At 39.0% G+C, this 20,606-nt stretch overlaps 1 protein-coding gene across 7 annotated transcripts in view; it reads right to left on the bottom strand.

The window, feature by feature from the left end:
• fastkd1 (FAST kinase domains 1) overlaps positions 1 to 20,606 on the bottom strand; it is a 71,000-nt gene that overhangs the window by 16,368 nt on the left and 34,026 nt on the right. For 6 of the 7 annotated variants that reach the window (XM_068035394.1, XM_068035395.1, XM_068035393.1 and 3 more), the window contains 6 exons: positions 17,095 to 17,220; positions 16,004 to 16,402; positions 15,454 to 15,564; positions 15,060 to 15,191; positions 10,911 to 11,397; positions 983 to 1,097 (listed from right to left, as the gene is read on the bottom strand). In XM_068035394.1, the coding sequence (XP_067891495.1) occupies positions 983 to 1,097; positions 10,911 to 11,397; positions 15,060 to 15,191; positions 15,454 to 15,564; positions 16,004 to 16,402; positions 17,095 to 17,220 (1,370 nt within the window). The remainder of the gene's footprint in view (positions 1 to 982; positions 1,098 to 10,910; positions 11,398 to 15,059; positions 15,192 to 15,453; positions 15,565 to 16,003; positions 16,403 to 17,094; positions 17,221 to 20,606) is intronic. The other variant, XM_068035396.1, reaches the window with a different exon arrangement.

Below are 20,606 nucleotides of genomic sequence, written 5' to 3'. Positions count from 1 at the left end.
TTTTGTTTAAAGGTGATCAAAAATCCAGTTATTTAATCTCAGCTTCTCTGATCTTCCTGCAAGTAGGGTGGGTTTCTAAGCTTCTACCAATACTGCTTAGAGGCACACTATTCAAGAACAACTCTACAAAATTCTCCCTCCCTTAAAAAATGTGGCTGGCATTTGTTCTACACACCCCACAGCAGTGTAATTAAGCAGAAACTCAAAAAAGGGAGAGAAATCCAATCTCTATCCCTACTTTAGTTATTCATGTAATGCTGCACATGAAAATATTGTTCAGTTGTTATCTTAGAACAGATAGCCAGAAGTTAATCATGCAAATTGGGCAATTTGATTGAAAATAAGAAACATTCTATAGCTTGTACCTCCACATTTAAGACAAATCGATCTACAGATCCAATACAAAAAAAAAATCACTGACCTTATGTTTCAAAACGGATAGCAATTCTGAAATTTATCGTCATTTCCTGATTCATTGTTCTCATAAATCTTTATTCTAACCTTCCTAGTTCAGTCCAAAGTTAGGTCCACCATCAAACGCAATACACAGCCAAGTGGATTAAGCTAACAGTTTTCAGAGAAATTGGCCAGGGGCTTAGAAACTTGCTATCAATTTGCAACATGGCAGAGTGCTCAAACTGCCACTACCCCTACAATTCCCCAAGCGCTGTTTAAAACAATGGACTGAGAAAGAAAAAAGCTATAACAGAGGTTTGACCTTCAATTAAATACTGTAGTTTAAAAATCCAATACTAAGCCAAACAATTACTATTGTCGTGATCAATTTTCACGTTTACTATAGTTAATTTTAAAGTTTACACAATTATATAATTTCGTAATGCATTAAAATCATTTACGAATTGAGAATAATTGAATGAGAAATCAAGCAACACTGACTTAAAAAATAAGTATCTGTGGATATTATATACTGACTGCAAAGATTTATACATTGCATTCTTATGATGTGTTGTACAATACTCACTCAAATGAGGCCTGATATGCTGTACGCAGGATTCAAAGAACTCTTCAGCTTGTGGAGGATCATAATTCAGGATAGTGAACGGAAGCAGAGTAGCATATATGGCTGAATAATGGATCTGAATTATTAAAAAATAAAGTCACTTTCAGATTGTTCTTGAATATATTTTAGTTATAAGTTCCATAAATTGCTCAGCAAGAGCAATTATTCAAATGAAAAATCCTTAGGTTAAGGAATTCTGATTGAAGGCTGATAGCTTCTACAACATTTCAGCAAGATCAAATTATCCATAAATATTGCTAACTTGTTTTCCCATTTCCCTCCCCTTGCTCCATATTTCATTTTTTCCCAAAGAATAATCCAATCCCCTTTTAAATGAATCAATACAAAGATGTGCTATAGCATTCCATATTCTAAGAAATCTCTAACATAAACATTAGATCCAAGGAAGAGGCATATAAATTTGCCAGGAAAAACAACAGACCTGAGGATTGGGAGCAGTTTAGAATTCAGCAAAGGAGGACCAAGGGATTGATTAAGAAGGGGAAAATAGAGTACGAGAGCAAGCTTGCGGGGAACATAAAAACTGACTGTAAAAGTTTCTTTAGGTATGTGAAGAGAAAAAGATTGGTGAAGACAAATGTAGGTCCCTTACAGTCAGAAACAGGGGAATTTATTATGGGGAATAAAGAAATGGCTGACCAACTAAATGCATACTTTGGTTCTGTTTTCACAAAGGATGACACAAATATCATACCAGAAATGTTGGGGAACACGGGGTTTAGTGAGAGAGAGGAACTGAAAGAAATCAGTATTAGTAGAGAAATGGTGTTGGGGAAATTGATGGGATTGAAGGCCGATAAATCCCCAGGGCCTGATGGTATGCATCCCAGAGTACTTAAGGAAGTGGCCCTAGAAATAGTGGATGCATTGGTGGTCATCTTCCAAGATTCTATAGACTCTGGAACAGTTCCTACAGATTGGAGGGTAGCTAAATGTAACCCCACTAATTAAAAAGGGAGATAGAGAGAAAGCAGGGAATTATAGACCAGTCAGCCTGACGTCAGTAGTGGGGAAAATTCTAGAGTCCATTATCAAAGATTTTATAGCAGAGCACTTAGAGAACAGTGGTAGAATCGGACAGAGTCAGCATGGACTTACGAAAGGGAAATCATGCTTGACAAATCTACTAGAATTCTTCGAGGATGTAACTAGTAGAGTTGATGAGGGGGAGCCAGTGGATATGGTTTATTTGGACTTTCACAAGGCTTTCGACAAAGTCCCACATAAGAGATTAGCGTGTAAAATTAAAGCGCATGGGATTGGAGGTAGTGTATTGCCATGGATAGAAAATTGGTTGGCGGACAGGAAACAAAGAGTAGGGATGGCAGGCAGTAACTAGTGGGGTACCGCAGGGATTGGTGCTAGGACCGCAGCTATTCACAATATACATTCATGATTTAGATGAGGGAACTAAATGTAATATCTCCAAATTTGCAGATGACACAAAACTGGGTGGGAGGGTGAGTTGTGAGGAGGATGCAGAGAGGCTTCAGGGTGATTAGGACAAGTTGAGTGAGTGAGCTAATGCATGGCAGATGCAGTATAATGTGGATAAATGTGAGGTTATCCACTTTGGTAGCAAAAATAGGAAGGCAGATTATTATCTGAACGGCTATAAATTGAGAGAGTGGAATATGCAGCAAGACCTGGGTGTTCTCGTATACCAGTCACTGAAGGTAAGCATGCAGGTGCAACAGGCGGTAAAAAAGGCAAATGGTATGTTGACCTTCATAGCGAGAGGATTCGAGTTCAGAAGCAGGGATGTCTTGCTGCAATTATACAGGGCCTTGGTGAGGCCACACCTGGAATATTGTGTGCAGTTTTGGTCTCCTTTTCTGAGGAAGGATGTTCTTGCTATAGAGGGAGAGCAGCGAAGGTTTACCAGACTGATTCCTGGGATGGTGGGACTGATGTATGAGGAGAGATTGAGTCGGTTAGGATTATATTCGGTGGAGTTCAGAAGAGTGAGGGGGCATCTCATAGAAACCTATAAAATTCTAACAGGACTTGACAGGGTAGATGCAGGAAGGATGTTCCCGATGGTGGGAGAGTCCAGAACCAGGGGTCATAGTCTAAGGATATGGGGTAAGCCTTTCAGGACTGAGAAGAGGAGAAATTTCTTCACCCAGAGAGTGATGAGCCTGTGGAATATGCTACCACAGAAAGCAGTTGAGGCCAAAACATTGTATGCTTTCGAGAAGGAATTAGATATAGCTCTTGGGTCGAAAGGGATCAAAGGGTGTGGGGCAAAAGCGGGAACAGGCTACTGAGTTGGATGATCAGCCATGATCATAATGAATGGTGGAGCAGGCTCAAAGGGCCAAATGGCCTACACCAGCTCCTATTTTCTGTGTTTCTATAGCTGAAATCAAAATCCAAGACTTTATAGTAAATTATATCCATTTCACTCTCTGATTTTGTCTTGAGTGTGTAAGTTCCTGAAAAGAAGTTTCAAGTTACAGGTGACCTCCAGTAGCCATTCTTCATATACAAAGCTAGAAACTATTTGGTCAAGCGCGGCAGTATTCAAACAATTTATGCAGAATTAGTACAAACTCAGGAGCACTGCACTGCATTCATTAAAGTTCAGAATTAGAGAACAGAATCAGAGAAACTACAGCACAACAGTAGGCCATTTTGGCTCGTCTTCCTCAGTCCACTAAGTGACCACTTAGACCTTGCACATGTTGAAGGGTGAGAATCAAAGCAAAATACTGCAGGTGCTGGAAATCTGAAATAAAAACAAGAAATGCTGGAAATACTCAGCAGGCCTGGCAGCATCTGTGGAGAGAGAAGCACAGTTAACGGTTCAGGTCAGTGACCCTTCATCAGAACTGAAGGATGAGAACATCAGAGGGGCATTCACACTTAAAGTAAAAAGTAAAAAAAAGTATGAATGTGTCAGGTTTGAGGAAACAGAACAGAGGTCTCAGAACAAGAAACAGAAAACAAATGGAAAAACATAAAAGAGTATACAACATGTTGCAGAGGAAATATTACCAAAACAGAAAAGAAAAAAGACAAGGAGTGGATGATAGAGGAGATATTAGCAATGATGGTAGAAAGGGGAAAGATGAGAAACACACTTGAGTAAGATAAAATTGAAAAAAAAAGCATGCATGTAGGCAGGCTAAAGAGAAATGGTAGAATGAGATGTGTGATGAAGTATTCGAAGTGGAAAAAAATCACAAAATGAGTGTTATGCACCAGAAGGTGAAATCTTTGACATATAGAAAGCAAGGGAAAACAACAGATAGTGGGTGCATAAAAGACAAAGATGGTAAAATATTGTTTGAAAGGGATGCAGTAGCAAAAAAATGGACACAAAATATAAATGTGAATTGTATGATGATCCAAGTCCTCAAGATATAGGGCTGGATTTTATGTAGGAAGAAGGGTTCCTGGCACTGGGCTGAAATGGGTGGGAACACCGCCTCTACATTTTTGTGGCTCCCCAGAGCAATTCTCCGGTGTTTCTCAATTAAAGATTCACGAGCCCAGATCCCTGTCCCTCTAAAGACGGGGATCCCACCTCCAAGAGCTGCCAGCCAGTCAGAGGCTGGCAGCTCAGCAGTATTGGCAGTGCCAGCAGGAGCAGTGGCCACTGCTGGTACTAGAGGCCTTGGACCCAGGCCCAGTGCTGGAACCCCTGACAAGAAGGAGGTGAGGTGCAGTCACTGGGGGCAGTCCGGAAGGCCCCAGCGTGGGAGTGGGGGGGTTCCGGGAGGGTAAAGTTGCTCCCAGGGGGGGTCGTCTGTGGACCACAAATTGCCCACAAAGGAGGGCCCCCAACATCCCAAGCCTGCAGGGAGGGCACCTCATGCTGCAAGGCGTCCTCCCCGCATGGCGGAGGCATTCCCCACTGCTGGCAAGATCCCAGCAGGAGCAGGACCAGGCCCTTGATAGGCCATTTAAGGGCCTCAATTGGCCTGAGGGCGAGAAGGCCATCTTCGGCCTATCCTGCCCCCGGGAAGATCGCTTGGTGAAGGGCCTTCAGCCCCGCCACCACCCCCCACCCCCCCACCTCATAAAATCCTGGCTTTAGAGGCAAAAGGAAGGACCAAACATTATGATAGAGGTAAAGAATGCTTTGAAATACCACGCATAGATGAAGTAACAAAACATCTAAAAGTCCTTCAAGAAACAGAATTAGAAGTGATAACAGAAATTTGTGATCAAATATATAGCAAAGGATACATTCAAGTGATTTGAGACATTCATTATTTGTTCAGATACCTAAGAAACCTAAAGCAATAGAGTACAATTAGTTCAGAACTATAAGCTTAAATAAGCCATCGCATTAAAGTGATCTTAAAAATCATAACAGAAATTGAAGCTGAATTTGCTGAAACAGTCTGGATTTAGAACTGGAGTAGGAACAAGAGAGGGAATATTTAACCTAAGACCATGAAAGCAGAGCTAGCTAAAGTGAACTGGCAAATCAGGTTAAGGGATTGGTCAATAGAGATGCAGTGGCAGACATTTAAGAATACACAGAATAGATACATTTCAACGAGAAAGAAAAATTCCAAGGGTGGGACCTGCCATCTGTGGTTAACTAAAACAGTTAAAGATAATATCAAATTTAAAGAAAAAGCCTATAATTGCGTAAAGATGGGAGGCAGGTCAGAAGATTGGAAATAATATAAAAAACAGCAAAGAATGACTAAAAGATTGGTAAGGAAGGTAAAATTAAGAGTATGAGAGAAAGCTAGCTAGAAATATAAAGACAGATAGTAAGAGTTAACAAAGTGAGCATTGGTCCTACAGAAAGTGAGTCTGGGGAATTAATAATGGATAATAAGGAGATGGCAGATGAACTGAATACATATTTTGCATCGGTCTTCACTATTGAGGATACAAGTAACATCCCAGTATTAGCTGTAAGTCAGGAAATGGAAGGGAAGGAGAAAATCAAGAAAATTGCAAACACCAGGGAAGTGGTACTGAACAAATTGTTGGAGCTGTGGGCTGACAAGTCCCCAGGTCCTAATGGACTTCATTCTAGGGTGTTAAAAATGGCTAGTTAGATAGTTGATGCATTAGTTTTAATTTTCCAAAATTCCCTAGATTCAGGGAAGGTTCCGTTAAGATTGAAAAATAGCAAATGTAACCCCTTTATTCAAAAAAAGAGGGAGACAGAAAGCAGGAAACTACAGGCCAGTTAGCTTAACATTTGTCTTAGGGAAAATGTTAGAAGCTATTAAAAACAGTACAGCAGGGCATTTAGAAAAATTCAAGATAACCAGGCACAGTCAACATGATTTTGTGAAAAGGAAATCATGTTTAACCAATTTATTGGAGTTCTTTGAGGGAGTTACATGTGCTGTGGATAAAGGGGAACCAGTGGATGTATTGTACTTAGATTTCCAGAAGGCATTTGATAAGGTGCGACATCAAAGGTTATTGCAGAAAATAAAAGCTAATGGTGTAGGGGGTAACATATTGGCATGGATAGAAGATTGGTTAGGAAACAGAGAGTAGGCATAAAAAGGTCATTTTATGGTTGGCAAGATGAAACAAGTGGTGTGCCACAGGGACCTGTGCTGGGGCCTCAACTTTTTACAATTTATATAAATGACTTAGCTGAAGGGACCGAAGGTACGGTAACTAAATTTGCTGATGACACAAAGATAGGTGGGAAAGTAACTTGTGAAGAGGACATAAAGGGGCTACAAAGGGATATAAATAGGTTAAGTGAGTGGGCAAAGACCTGGCAAATGGAGTATAATGGGGGAAAGTGTGAAATTGTTCACTTTGGCAGGAAGAATAAAAAAGCATATTATCTAAATGGTGAGAGATTGCAGAGCTCTGAGATGCAGGGGATCTAGGTGTCCTAGTGCATGAATTGCAAAAGGTTAGTATACAGGTACAGCACATAATTAGGAAAGCTAATAGAATGTTATCGTTTATTGTGAGGGGAATTAAATACAAAAGTAGGGAGGTTATGCTTCAGCTATACAGGGCATTGGTGAGACCACATCTGGAGTGCTGTGTACAGTACAGGTCTCCTTATTTAAGGAAGGATGTAAATGCAGGAGTTGGAGGCAGTACATAGAAGGTTTACTAGACTAATACATGGAATGGGTGGCCTGTCTTACAAGGAAAGATTGGACAGGCTAGGCTTGTATCCGTTGAAATTTAGAAGAGTAAAAGGCGACTTGAATGAAACATAAGATCCTGAGGGGTCTTGACAGGGTGAATGTGGAAAGGGTGTTTCCCCTTGTGGGAGAATCGAGAACCAGGGGTCACTGTTTAAAAATAAGGGGTCTCCCATTCAAGACAGAGATGAGGAGAAATTTTTCTCAGAGGGTTGTGAGTCTTTGGAATTCTCTTCCTCAAAAGATGGTGGAAGCAGAGTCTTTGAATATTTTTAAGGCAGAGGCAGATAGATTCTTGATAAACAAGGGGGTAGAAGGTTATCGGGGGTAGGTGGAAATGTGGAGTAATCAGTTCAGCCATGAACTTATTGAATGGCGGAGCAGGCTTGAGGGGCCGAGGGGCCTACTCCTGCTCCTAATTCATATGTTCGTAAGAACAATCTTCAATAAATATCTAGAAGTAAACAAGAACATTTACATATGCTTTATAGGTTGTGAAAAAGTGTACGATTGTGTTTATCACCAAATAGACATGTTGCTGAAATGTGACTGACAGTAAAGATGTGAGATTTATCCAGAGCCTATAGTGGGACCAAATCGTGAGCATCAGGCGAGAAAATGGACAATCAGATATGCTTCAAGTGAAGAGTACGACAAGGCTGTGTATACCCGCGAAAATTATTCAATCTGTAGACAGAACAAATATTCAGAGAATTAGATGTACTTCCAGGTGTAAAGATTGGCGGTAAGAACATAAACCTATGGGGTATGCTGATGACAGCGCTACTTGCAGAATCATGAGGCCCTACAAAATATCATAGACCAAGTAAAATGTAGAAGTTTAGAAAATGGATTGAGTATGAACACCAAAAATACAAAAACAATGGTCAGTTAGAAGGAATACATTGGAAGAAACCTGAGTGAAGATTGAAGTGGATGGTGTCACACTGGAACAAGTAGACACCAGTGTGTCTTTTTGGGACAAATGATAACAGAAGATGGTAGATGCAATGCCGAAGTCAGAAGAAGGATAGAGATAGCCAGTAGTACTTTTGTGAAGATGAAGGATGTGTTAACAACAAGAAAGCTAAGAAGAAAAAATACTTAAGATGCTACATTCTAACCACTTTCCTTTATGCCTCAGAAACTTGGAAAATAAGTAAAGATCGGTAAACAGATGCCTTTGAAATGTGGATGCTAAGCCTTATGCTTAAAATTCTTTATACAGACCATAAGACAAATGAAGAAGTGCTTGAAATTGCAAGAGCATAAAGAACTCTAAAACGGAACATCCAGAAAAGAAAATAGCAGTATTTCAGCCATTTAATCAGAGCCGTAAAGCTACAGAGATCACTTCTAGAGGGCAAAGTGTAGGACAGCAAATCGAGGGGTCGCTCTAGACGTAGTTGGATGATAGACGTCACAGAGTGGTTGCAGATGAGCTACCTCTGTCCTGGCTTGTCAACATTATTCTAGTCTTATCTCCATACTCATTCTTCATATCTTTTTACATTTTTGTTTCAAATAATTATCTGATCATCTTAAATGTTGTTACATAGCCTCTGCTTCAATAGCAACTTGTGGTAAATTATTTCTTATTCTAATAACCCTCAGTGTCAAGAAAAAAAACTAACTTCCCTCTTCTGGAGTTGAGAGTGGGTGAATGCTGAGTTCTGCCAAGCGCTCAATGATTTATTTGTATAATTTGCATATCAATTCATCCTGCGTAGAGGTGAAGGCAGATAAGTTACCCATTCTTTTCTTCACTAATATCTCAACAAGCCTTATTGGATTATTCCATCTTGCACCCAATAAAAAAAAGTTGCCTGTTTTTTTACTTCTGGTAACGTTTCGGCCCAATTCAGGATTTAGCACTGAAAGGTCATTTGGCACAAAGCTACAGGTTTAGTACTGGTAAGTGGCTTTCTTTTACTGTAATTAGCACTTGTGCGTAGTATAGTAGCTGGTATGTATAACTGCACTTAGTATATGAACTGTACTTTCTGTGTACACATAAAATATTTCATAGAATCATACAGCACAGGAGGTGGCCATTTGGCCCATTGTGCCTGAGAAATTGCAAATATTTCCTTTAATTATATATCCAATCCTCCTTTGAAAGTTACTGAATCTACCTTTCAAGCAGTGAATTCCAGATCATAGCAACTCACTGAATATACATTTTTAAAAACATTTTGTATAACATTAAAGTTTAAAAAAAATAGACAATGCGAGGATAGTTGTAATTTGAGGTGTGTGAACCTTGTTGGACATGAGTTTCTGGATGATTTGAGTGTTTCATACAAATACCTTTGCATTCACTCAAGCTGAAAGTTACTTGGCTCAAGGAACAGCAGGAAACACTTAGCCATCTATATTGAGGAAGGGGTTCCAAGAGATGGGCCACCTCCCAGGCAGAAAGGGAGATAGAAGATAAGGATTTGAAGCAGGCAACTATCTATCAAGATGGGAAAAAAAGCAGGAATTAGTGAAGGGGTCCTGAGGTCACTGCTTTAGTATTTAAGACAGTGATTCAGGAAAGGGCCATGGCACAAATGGAAAGAGTAGGTGCGGGGAGAGCGGGAAGTGGTTGGGTGGAAAGAGTGATCAAAAATGGAGTGCAAAACACAGTGGTAGTTGAAGAATTGATGGAGAAGAATAAATTGCCATTTTTGTAACCACAAACTTGAGTACCAAATGGTTTGTTGCATCAAAAGGTCACAGTTAGAGCCTTAATAAAGTACACACAGAAGTCTTTGCAGCTGGAAATCATGGTTCACACTGGAACCAACATAGGGAAAAATAGGTTGTAGGTCTAAAAACAAAAAAAAAGTTCCATCAGTTAGGAAGTACATTAAGTAGAAAAATCTCAAAGCTGGCAGCCTCATGATTGCCACCAGCACTAAACATTAGCCAGTACAACAACAGCCAGATTAGGGAGGTAAATATATGGCTAAGAGATGTAGAAGGGAAGGCATCAGACTCCTAAAGCCTTAGTGTCAATTCTGGAGCAGAAGTGAGCTGTACTGACAGGTCAGTTTAAGTCAGAACAAAGCAGGGACCAGTATATTCATGGAAAGGCTAATTAGCCCTATTGGGTTGGGGAGGAATTTAATATGGCAAGAAAAATGGAATAAATAAAAGAGTAGTCAGCAGTTTGGCAGGGGAAGTAAATTGCATGTATTTAGACATTAGCATATTGCAACTGAAACCGAATAAATAGCAAAGAAAAAATCAAAACTATGAACCTGCAATGCAAAAAAGGGAAAGTATGATAAAAAATTCAAATCAAAATGTATATTAATGCATACATTATGTGAAATTAAATTATGAATTAGGATTACTGAATAAAATAGAAAATTGTGAAACAATAATACTGAAACGTGGCTACAGCTGAGTCAGGATCAGCAAATAAAGACACCAAGTTTAAAACTTTGAGCACGAGGAACAACAAAAAGGACAGAAGTCATAGCAGTGTGAGAGACCATAAGAACTTTCAACTTCAACAGGGGCATAAAACAGATGGTGGTGGAATGGCCAGCCATTAAATATATCCTGCCTGATTCTCCTTTCAATTTAAGTCAATGGAAATAAAATGATCAGGCAGGTTATATAGCAGATTGCCTGTTTTCATCCCATACAAAAGTTAAAAATTTCACCTGCTATGATAGCATTGTAGTTTACAGGTTTAATTAAAGGTGGTCAAAAGGGGAGGAAAAAAAGACCCCCCCCCCCCCCCCGCATATAATGTACTAACTTTTACATACCTTGTTGATATGTTCAAGTGTGACAGATGCTATTTGATCCAGCAAAACAGTATGCAGGCAGTTTGTTTTGGTTAGAAATAGTGCAAATTCTGGAACATTGGACCCAGTCATCTGATCAATCAATCGTTCAAAGGTTGCCATAGTTTCTTCAGCAAGGACTTCTTCAAACCATTCTCCAGAGACGAATTTTAGCTCTTCTATCAGCAGGTCCATGCGGTCTGCCTTCTGCAGTCTCTCCAAACCACATTTATTTAGCTTCTGTAGTAGCTTCATATACACTGCTGCTGTGCCAGATTGGTACGAGGAGCCATTCCGTACCCACTTGCTGATGGCAATGGCCAACGCATTCAAATCACTTAAATTACACTGGGGCAAGACAGCACCGACACGTGCAGGGATCAGATGGTCAATTCGTGTAGAGGGAAGCAGGGAGAGAACCCGAGTTAACATGGACACCTCATAGGGGATAACACTGAGATGAAGATAACTGAAGTGGGGTGGAAGTGGAGAAAAGTGGAGTGAGGAGTGGCAGGTAGGGGAGGAAAGGAGAAAAATGACAAAATTATGAATATTTAGAAATACCAAATGCACTGATAAACTTTCCACTCATATCTGATAGGAATGAGATTTACACCACACTTATAATTAAATATGCAAATCTGAATTGCAATATTATCCAATTAAAAATAAAATAGTTATCAAATATTTACTGAGAACTCAATAATGTATTTATATGGAGAATGAAAGCAGTTCAGGAGCACTAGTATATAGGCTTTGCTGTCTATGCAACAGCTTATATGATTCACATGTAGTGATCATGAACCTATAATTACAGTACTCCCTGTGTGACAATCAATAATTCACTTCAGCGTTACAATTTAAAGTTAAGAAAATATTAGATGCATTGCCTTGCACCTAAATTTCCACTGCAGCTCAATAAGGCCAACACATTATCTCGTAAAATAACCACAGTGTCCATCACGATTCATCTTCAATTACACAGTAATTAGACAGGCTACTTGTACCAACTGGTCTCTGCCAGTAGTTATGCTCCACCCACCCTACTTCATCTAACAGTGGACGTAAAAGATCCAAGATGAGGAAGAGCAGGGAAGTTCTCCCTGGTGGCCTGGCCAATATTTATCCTCAATCTATATCACAAAAACAGATTATCTGGTTATCACATTGCTGTTTGTAGGAGCTTGCTTTGTGCAAATTTGCTGCCACATTTCCTACACTACAACAGTGACTACACTTCAAAAGTTGCAAAGCACTTTGCAAAGTCTTGGGGTCATGAAAGGCACTTTATAAATGCAAGTATTTATTTTAACCCTATCAGCATAGCCTTCTAGGATCTTTTTTTTTTGTAAATGTTGTTTTGCTGTATCCTGTGTCTATTGGTTTCCCTATTTTACTGTTGCTACCTAATTTGGACAACTTAATTACTTTTAGTCACTTATTTAGCCCAAGAACACTCAAGGTTAAAAACACCAACTCCAGTTAACACTCCCGCGCCAGCTTTCTTATATCCCAGCTTCTTTTTATTTAAATTAGTTTCTTGTCTAGTTCCATGCTCAAAGCTAGATTCCTGTGGCTTTGTCAAAAGGCTTTCTGAAGACCAAATAAACTACATTAGTGAGTAATACTATCTATAATATGCTCAAGCAAGCTGAAGCGGCACAGTGGCGCAGTGGTTAGCACCGCAGCCTCACTGCTCCAGCGACCCGGGTTCAGTTCTGGGTACTGCCTGTTTGCAAGTTCTCCCTGTGACCGTGTGGGTTTCCGCCGGGTGCTCCAGTTTCCTCCCACAGCCAAAGACTTGCAGGTTGATAGGTAAATTGGCCATTGTAAATTGCCCCTAGTGTAGGTAGGTGGTAGGAGAATGGTGGGGAATACGGGGCTAATGTAGGATTAGTATAAATGGGTGATTGTTGGTTAGCACGGTGGGCCGAAGGGCCTGTTTCAGTGCTGTATTTCTAAATAAAATAAAAAAAATCAGAATCATCTACTTTTAAATCCATGCTAACCGCTTATTAAGTTATCGCTATTGTGTTGGACATTTGAATAGGTTTAATTACTTTAGTCAATATCAATATTAAACTAATGGACCTGGGTTTGGGTCAGATAGGATGCCCTTTTTAAATACAGATACTTTGTTTTTCTGCAAGCTATTCTATATTAAATCTGGGAGTTATCATAAATGTAACATTGCCTAAATTGAAGACCATATTCTATTCTCTGCACAACACCATTTTTAAAAAATGGATGCTTATTAGTACAGTGATATTTCAGAGTATAGGCCAGGGATCACTTGCAGCTCTCCCCTGTCCTATGCATTCCTCAGGCCTGCAGATGTGTGTGTTCCTAGAACACCAATTCTGGGAGGTCGCAGGGTGTGATTGTCACAATCAGATTAAAATAACTGTTGATCCCAAAAAAACTTACACGGGGGCAGTAGAACAAATGCAAGCATTTACTGTAGAGAACAGGCAACAGTGCCATCATAGGTGCAACAACTGGAAATAATCAGTTCACATGCTAGTCACTGCTTCTAATACATCCCAGGTTTATACTACAAAAACACTGCCAACTTAAATTGCATTCCTTACCCACCAACTCCCACCAGCCCCCCCACCCAAACCACCTCAGCGATAGATTGAAGCTGAACCAGACCTTTCGCAACCTTGGATCCTATTTGACCCCAAGCTGAGCTTCAGCCCCATATCCTCTCCATCACTAATACTCCCTACTCCCATAACATAGCCCATCACCCTCCCTCAGCTCATCTGCTGCTGAAACCCTCATCCATGCCTTTGGTTGCCTCTAGACTCAACTATTCCAATACTTTGCTTGCCAGCCTCCCATCCTGCACTCTCTGTAAACTTGAGCTCATCCAAATCTCAGCATCCTAAATCCTAATTCACACCAAGTCCTGTTCATCAAGTACTCCGGTGCTCACTGACCTCCTTTGGCTCCGGCAATGCCTCAATTTTAAAACGCTCATCTTGGTTTTCAAACCCCTCCAAGACCTCATCCCATCCTATCTCTAACCTCCTTCAGCCTTACAACTCTCCAGAAATCTCTGCGCTCCTCCAATTCTGGCCTCTTGCACATCCCTGAATTTCACTGCTTTACCATTGGTGGCGTGCCTTCAGCTGCCTCGGCCCCAAGCTCTAGAATTCCCTTCCTAAACCCCTCTATCCATCTTCAACATTCTCTTGAAAAACAACTTCTTCAATCCTAATCTACTTCTGTGGCACAGTGTCAAATTATATTTGATAACACAATGTGAAGTGCCTTGGGATGTTTTAGGTGCTATATAAATGCAAGTATTTGTGCCAGCGGCAATCTTACACGTTAAGTGGGGTACATGATAACAGTATGCCCTGGGTTTGAAGTATGGCTTCTATTTTTAAATAAACATTATGACCTCAAAGTAAAAATGAGGGAGGCCATTCAGCTCACCTAGGTTATCCTTTAACTACCTAGTGAATGTTTTCACTACCCTACTCCACCCATTTGTCACTCTTTACTTGAAGAAATTCTTCCTGACAAGAACGTGCTTTATTTACCAGTTTGTAAGTATATGCCATGGTGCTGAAAACATGGGTTAGCTTGAAATAGCACTTTGGACTAAATATATCACAAGCAAACAACTTCCTTTTTTTTGTTAGGCAATTTTTGAAAATACCCAATTTTGTTTCTGACTGTTATATGGATTTCCACTGAGCATTTGAAATATATTGAATACTTGCTGCTGCAAAGTGTATAAAATCTCAGTGCCCAGAGCACCATATTGTTTTCAGTAAAATACAGCATAAACTATTCAATATCATGTTGATTAATGCATAATAATAAAGGTCAAAATATTGAATAACTGAAAATTCTAGAAGTATCTCAATTGTCTTCAGAAAAAGCATTGTGTTCTGTATTTTAATAAACTTAAGTTCTGTATTACAGTAAATTCAGAAAGTTTACAGAAAATCAGCTTTGCATGTGTTCTGAAAGATTTGATAAAAAGGCTGTACAGAAGCAAGAATTCAAAGTTACTATCACTCGTCTGATTATCCAAGGTATGTTAAAGTGCAACATGATAAATACCTATCACAAAAATATTGCGATAATCAGTTTTTCCACTATTCATTTTACCTTACTAACATTCGCCTCAGTTCTGCATACAACTCTGGATTTTGACAGCGAAGTGACAACAATGCCTGTGTTATTCGTGCGATATCTACTGGCTTGTATAGATTCAAATGCTTGTATAAACTTGATGCAACTCTGAGTAAGGAAAGAGATTAAATCAAGCATTTTCTGGTCAAAGATTAAGAAAAAAATTTATGAAGGCATAGCACAGAGTATAATAATTCTAACAATTATTACTGTATGGTTTCTTGTGAGCAATAGGATATGTGGAAATAGACTTTCAGGGCTACAAGGATTGAGCGGGGGCGTGGGACTGACTAGGTAGCTCCGCGGAGAGCCAGTATGGCCTCAACGGCCTCCTTCTGTGCTGTAAATGACTATGGCTCTATACACTTACCTTTGAATTAGGTGCGGATTCCTGCATTCCATCTCCTCCATGGTCTCTATCACTGCTAATGTTTGTGAAGGGCTAAACTCTTCAACCATTAACAAGGTAACAGATTCCAACCTTTATTACGGGGGCAGTGAGGAGGAAGAAGGAAAAAGTTTGTTGCATAAGTAACAAAATAACTTGCAAGTAAAAACTTAATAAAATATAAATCATGAACATATATAGTTTGATATTTCTGATTGCAAATACTGTAAACTGCAAATTCAATCAGTTTAAATGAGGTGGTTTTAGAAACATTTTTTGTGATGATAGTATTAATGCTAAAAGTTCTATTATTAATGACATCTAATTGTTTTTTACTGGGATTTAATTCGTTCTCTGTTAAATGGACAAAGATCATTAAAATCTCAAAACAATGACATTCATAGGATTTTAAAGAATTGCATGGCTTTCAAACCATGCAATAATAGAAATCTAAAACATGAAGCACAACTTTACATTTTTCTGATACAATGAGTAATGAAAGAAAGTGGTCAGAAATTATTTAGTAACATACCTTTCCCTAACTACTGGTCCAGATAAAGGTCCCAATGCTGCAAACAGCCTGGCAAAACTGGCACGATCAGTGTGAGCATTCACAAGTTCAGTAAGTCTCCATTTAGCAGCTAGCCGAAAGTCACAATTGTTAAAATGTAGAGACTGGTACACCCCAAGGATTATACTTATATTATCAGCATCTAGGTTTTTTATGTTCTGCAGAAAAATCTTGTTGCATTTTTCCAACAAAGGACGATAACTGAACTTGATATTGCGTAGAAATTGTACTATTCGGCGTGAATTGTTAAACTGAAGGGGATCCCTGGTATCCAATAGAAATTCTGCCTTTTCTATCAAACGATTCCGAAGGCGTGTGGAGATCATACCAGAAATGCTTAACATTAATGATGAAAGTATCCTATTCAACAGACAGACATAATTAGCAATGACAGAATTAATGCTTTCAGAATCATTCATTGCTTTGCACACAATATGTTCCATATTTCAACAGAAGTTAAACATATTTTCTCTATACCACAGTATTTTTAATTTCACAAAAAAGGTCAGATTGAGTAAAAACCAGTTGGGTTGGTACAGATAAATATGAATATGACTTTAGTACTGTACAATCACTATTTTAAAAAAATTCTACTGAAATCAAACTGTTGCGGTTTAGTCATGGTCCATTTATCATTTCAAAAGATCATGTTCATAAACATCTGAAAAATATGTTTACTTGGAATTAAAAAAAAATCAAGGCTGACAACTTACTAGGACAAAAGACCACCAACTGATCTATAATTGTCAACATTAATTAATCCTATTGATCAACTTCAGAAAATGTACTTTTTAAAAAATGCTTTATTAAAATGCATCAATGAATACACCAACCCCCAAAATTCTACAGCTTATTTCCTTTGCACCTCAAAAGAAAAGTTCCATTTATATAGCATCTTATGTTTTTCAGAATCAATCCAGAGCACTTCACATCTGATGAATTATTTTGAAGTGCAGTTCCTACTGTTTGGTAAGCAAACCTGAAACCAATGCAAAATTAGTGACATGGCCATAAAGCCAACAATGGTACTACTTGCCCAGTAAAAACATTACCTTACATCCTGTATAGATTCCAGTTTCCTGCTAACAATATCTGTGATTTCTCCCATTAGTGGACTATGGTACATATGCTGATCAGTCAGACATACAGCAAACTTGGATAATGTAGCCATACTAAACCTGTCATAACAGAAACAGATTTAACACTTACAGCCTAGAAAACACTGCTACAGTGGTGTATATATGATATTTTACCCTTCTGGGTGTGGTCACAGCAATATGAACTGGCAGAACAACAGCGTTAAATAGCACCAATAATATAAATACCTCTATAATAATAATCAAAAAGGCTAATGGAATGCTGGCCTTTATATCTGGAGGACTAGAATACCAGGGAGTAGAAGTCATGCTACAGCTACCCAAAGCCTTGGTTAGACCATACCTACAGTATTGTGTTCAATTCTGGGCACCGCATCTTAGGAAGGATATATTGGCCTTGGAGGAAATGTAGCATAGATTTACCAGAATACCACCTAGACTCCAAAGGTTAAATTACGAGGAGAGATGACACAAATTAGGGTTATATTCCCTGGAATCTAGAAGATTAAGAGGTGATTTGATTTAAGTTTTCAAGATATTAAGGGTACAGTAGAGAAAATCTATTTCCACTAGTCTAGGACTCGGGTACATAGCCTAAAAGAGCCTGCCCTCTCAGGAATGGAGTTGGGAAATACTTCTACGCAAAAAGGGCGGTAGAAGTTTGGAACTCCCTCCTGCAAAATAGCAGCTGATGTTAGGTCAATTATTAATTTTAATCTGAGATTGATAGATTTTGTCAATCAAACGTGTTAAGGGATGGGGCAAAGGCAGGTTATGTGAAGTCAAGATCTCATTGAATAGCAGCAGAAAGGCTTGAGGGGCTAAATGGCTTAATCCTGTTCCTACGTTGCTGTAATTTGTCTCAATGTAGCACCTGTATCAATGTCAAAAACACATCCTACCAGTCACTATACTACGTAATACAATAAGCATTTCATCGAGACTGATCTAATACATTTCATTCATGACATTTCATTTATTCATAGACCTCATTACTCTATCCAACATTGGATGGAGTAGATTTTTGTCTGTACTGCTTGGGTATAAATTATTCCATTTTGGAAGGCAGATCAGGTAGGATCATCACGTGATCATTTCTATCCAATTTTCCTCTCTGTGCACTGCCCAGGTGAGACAGACAAACCTATCCCTCCAATTCTCTTTAGAACAGTGTCATCTCATTCTGCCACGTACCCTCAATCAGCATTAAAAAGCCTGCTTTCTTTTCTTGAAGTGAGATTTTGGTTTTGCTGATTTTTAAAATGACATTTGCTGATTTTAACACAGGTTACTTTCCATTCTTTTAAGCACACACAACTGATTCCCGGGAGTAAAGATAGAAAATATCCTCAGATTTCACAGCAAAGGAAGAATTCAGCCAATCTCACATGTGCTGGCTCTGTCAAAGAGCTATCCACTTAATCCTAATATCCTGCACTTCCCCAAACCTTGAGTTTTATTTTCCAAATATTTATCCATTTCTCTTAAAAACACTTCAAATGCCTCGCACAAACTGAGAAATCAGTCCCAAACCTATACTATCACCCGATGGCAGAGTGTTTTGGTACATTGGCAATGGTCTGACTTTAAAAAAAGATTCTGAATATATTCCATCAGATTTGTGGTAGATCTAGATTTACTAATGTAAATATTTTAAAAATGTAAAACAATGCAGTACTAGTGAGAATGGGAAACTTACCATCAACATTCCCTAATGAAAGAAAATTAAGGAAATTTTTACCTTTAACATCAAACTCCCTTCCTTATTCCTCCTGGTGTACTTGCATAATTTTCTTAATTATTTTATTGAAATGGTGTGATAATGATACTACTGGGGAAAATGGCTTGGAAAATTGATAAACCAACACAGATTTGAAATTAATGCCCTCCATTGCAATTACATCATTGCAGCTGTACCCCAATTGTGCTGCCACTGAGATTGTTTTGGGTCTCATGCTGTGGGGTCTAGATTTCTTCTGTGCTGATTGTTTTGATAGTCAAACAATAATCTTTAACAGAAATGGAAATCAAATCTTCAAACAGTTGCTTAAGTTAATGAAGTTAAATGGATACTAATGTTTTAGTCTTTAAAGTTAGTGATAGATTTCTCTGTCAAATTGATGGTGCTACCTTGTTCAGACTATTCCATCACTGATGACATGAATTGAATTGGAGCCAAGTACCCAAAGATCAATTTTCAATCCAGTAAAATAGAGAAAAATCTATAAAAATGGAAACCTGAAGGAGAAAATGCTAGAAATTCATGGCAGTTCTGTCAGAAATCCAATAAAAAGGTTAAAACTTTGGGTGCAGAGCTTATATTTCCAGCATGTTCATTTTACTATATAATCCACTGAAATCTCAATTTCAAAGAACGCATCTTCAGAAAATCAGTTAGGGTATAGATTCAGGATATTAAGCCGAGAGTTTTAATGAACTATCCAGCTGTCAGAATTTTAAGAGTACTGGATACTTTACTCCCCTATTCCAATCCACAAAAATGTTTAATCTAATGCTCAATAGTTTGGAACTTATGACTTATGCTACTATAAACACATATTCTAGACTATCCTTTCAAATTTCAACAGATAGGACTGTTCTAGAATGGATAACTAGACTGACATTCCTACCTTCATTAATTTTAGTAAAACATGGGCTTGAGTAAAAGTAGCACAAGGTCAGTGCTTAGTACTGCTCTGAGGATTTGTACATCCTTCAAAAATGGATTAATATATCAATAAGGAAGGAAATAATTAAATTTTAGATGGAAAGTTGAACCATGTTTCACTAGGAAGGCCAAAACAATGGCCCAACCAGTCCCCAAAGACCACCCACCCTCCTTTCTCTGGCTGAGCTTGTTTTCAGCTTTTCCTTTAACTCCACTTTCTCCAGCTAAAAGATGTCACAATGGGAACCCACATGGATCCCAGCTACCTTGCCATTTTGCAAGATCTGTTGAATGTTGTTTTTCCAGTTCTAAGATCCTTAAGTAAACTGTTTTCATTACAGCAATGATCATATTGGTGCAGTTTTTTGCTCTCACCCTGATTTAGAGAATTTTTGTTTCAAATTCCCACTTTGTGGTCCAGCTCTGACTGTTCCATTCTCTTCCTAGATCCCCAGGGATGAATGTTCCACTAACATCTATTGCAAGTGCACTGAGTCCTACAACTAACTGGTTTATACTTCTTCCCACCCCACTTGCTGTAAGGACTTAATTCCTCTATCCCAAGTTTGCCATCAGACCTGCTCCTTCATGCCACCCTGCAGATAAAAGCTCTGGAAATGTCCTTTTCCCCAGAGCAAAGAATCCCCCTTGACCACAGTGGGCAGGAGCCCCAGCCAGGTTTGTCTACTTTCCTGTGCTCTCTTATGTCTTGCTCCACAATCCCCCCACTTTGTCCTCACCTTCCACCTCAACATATTCTGTCCTTTCTCACTGCCTTCTTGTGCAAGTGCTGTAGATG

The sequence above is a fragment of the Heterodontus francisci genome, chromosome 7 (genome assembly GCF_036365525.1).
Source record: "Heterodontus francisci isolate sHetFra1 chromosome 7, sHetFra1.hap1, whole genome shotgun sequence".
In the NCBI taxonomy this organism is placed as follows: domain Eukaryota; kingdom Metazoa; phylum Chordata; class Chondrichthyes; order Heterodontiformes; family Heterodontidae; genus Heterodontus; species Heterodontus francisci.
The sequence above is the reverse complement of the archived record's forward strand: the minus strand, read 5'-3'. Positions and strand labels throughout refer to the sequence as shown.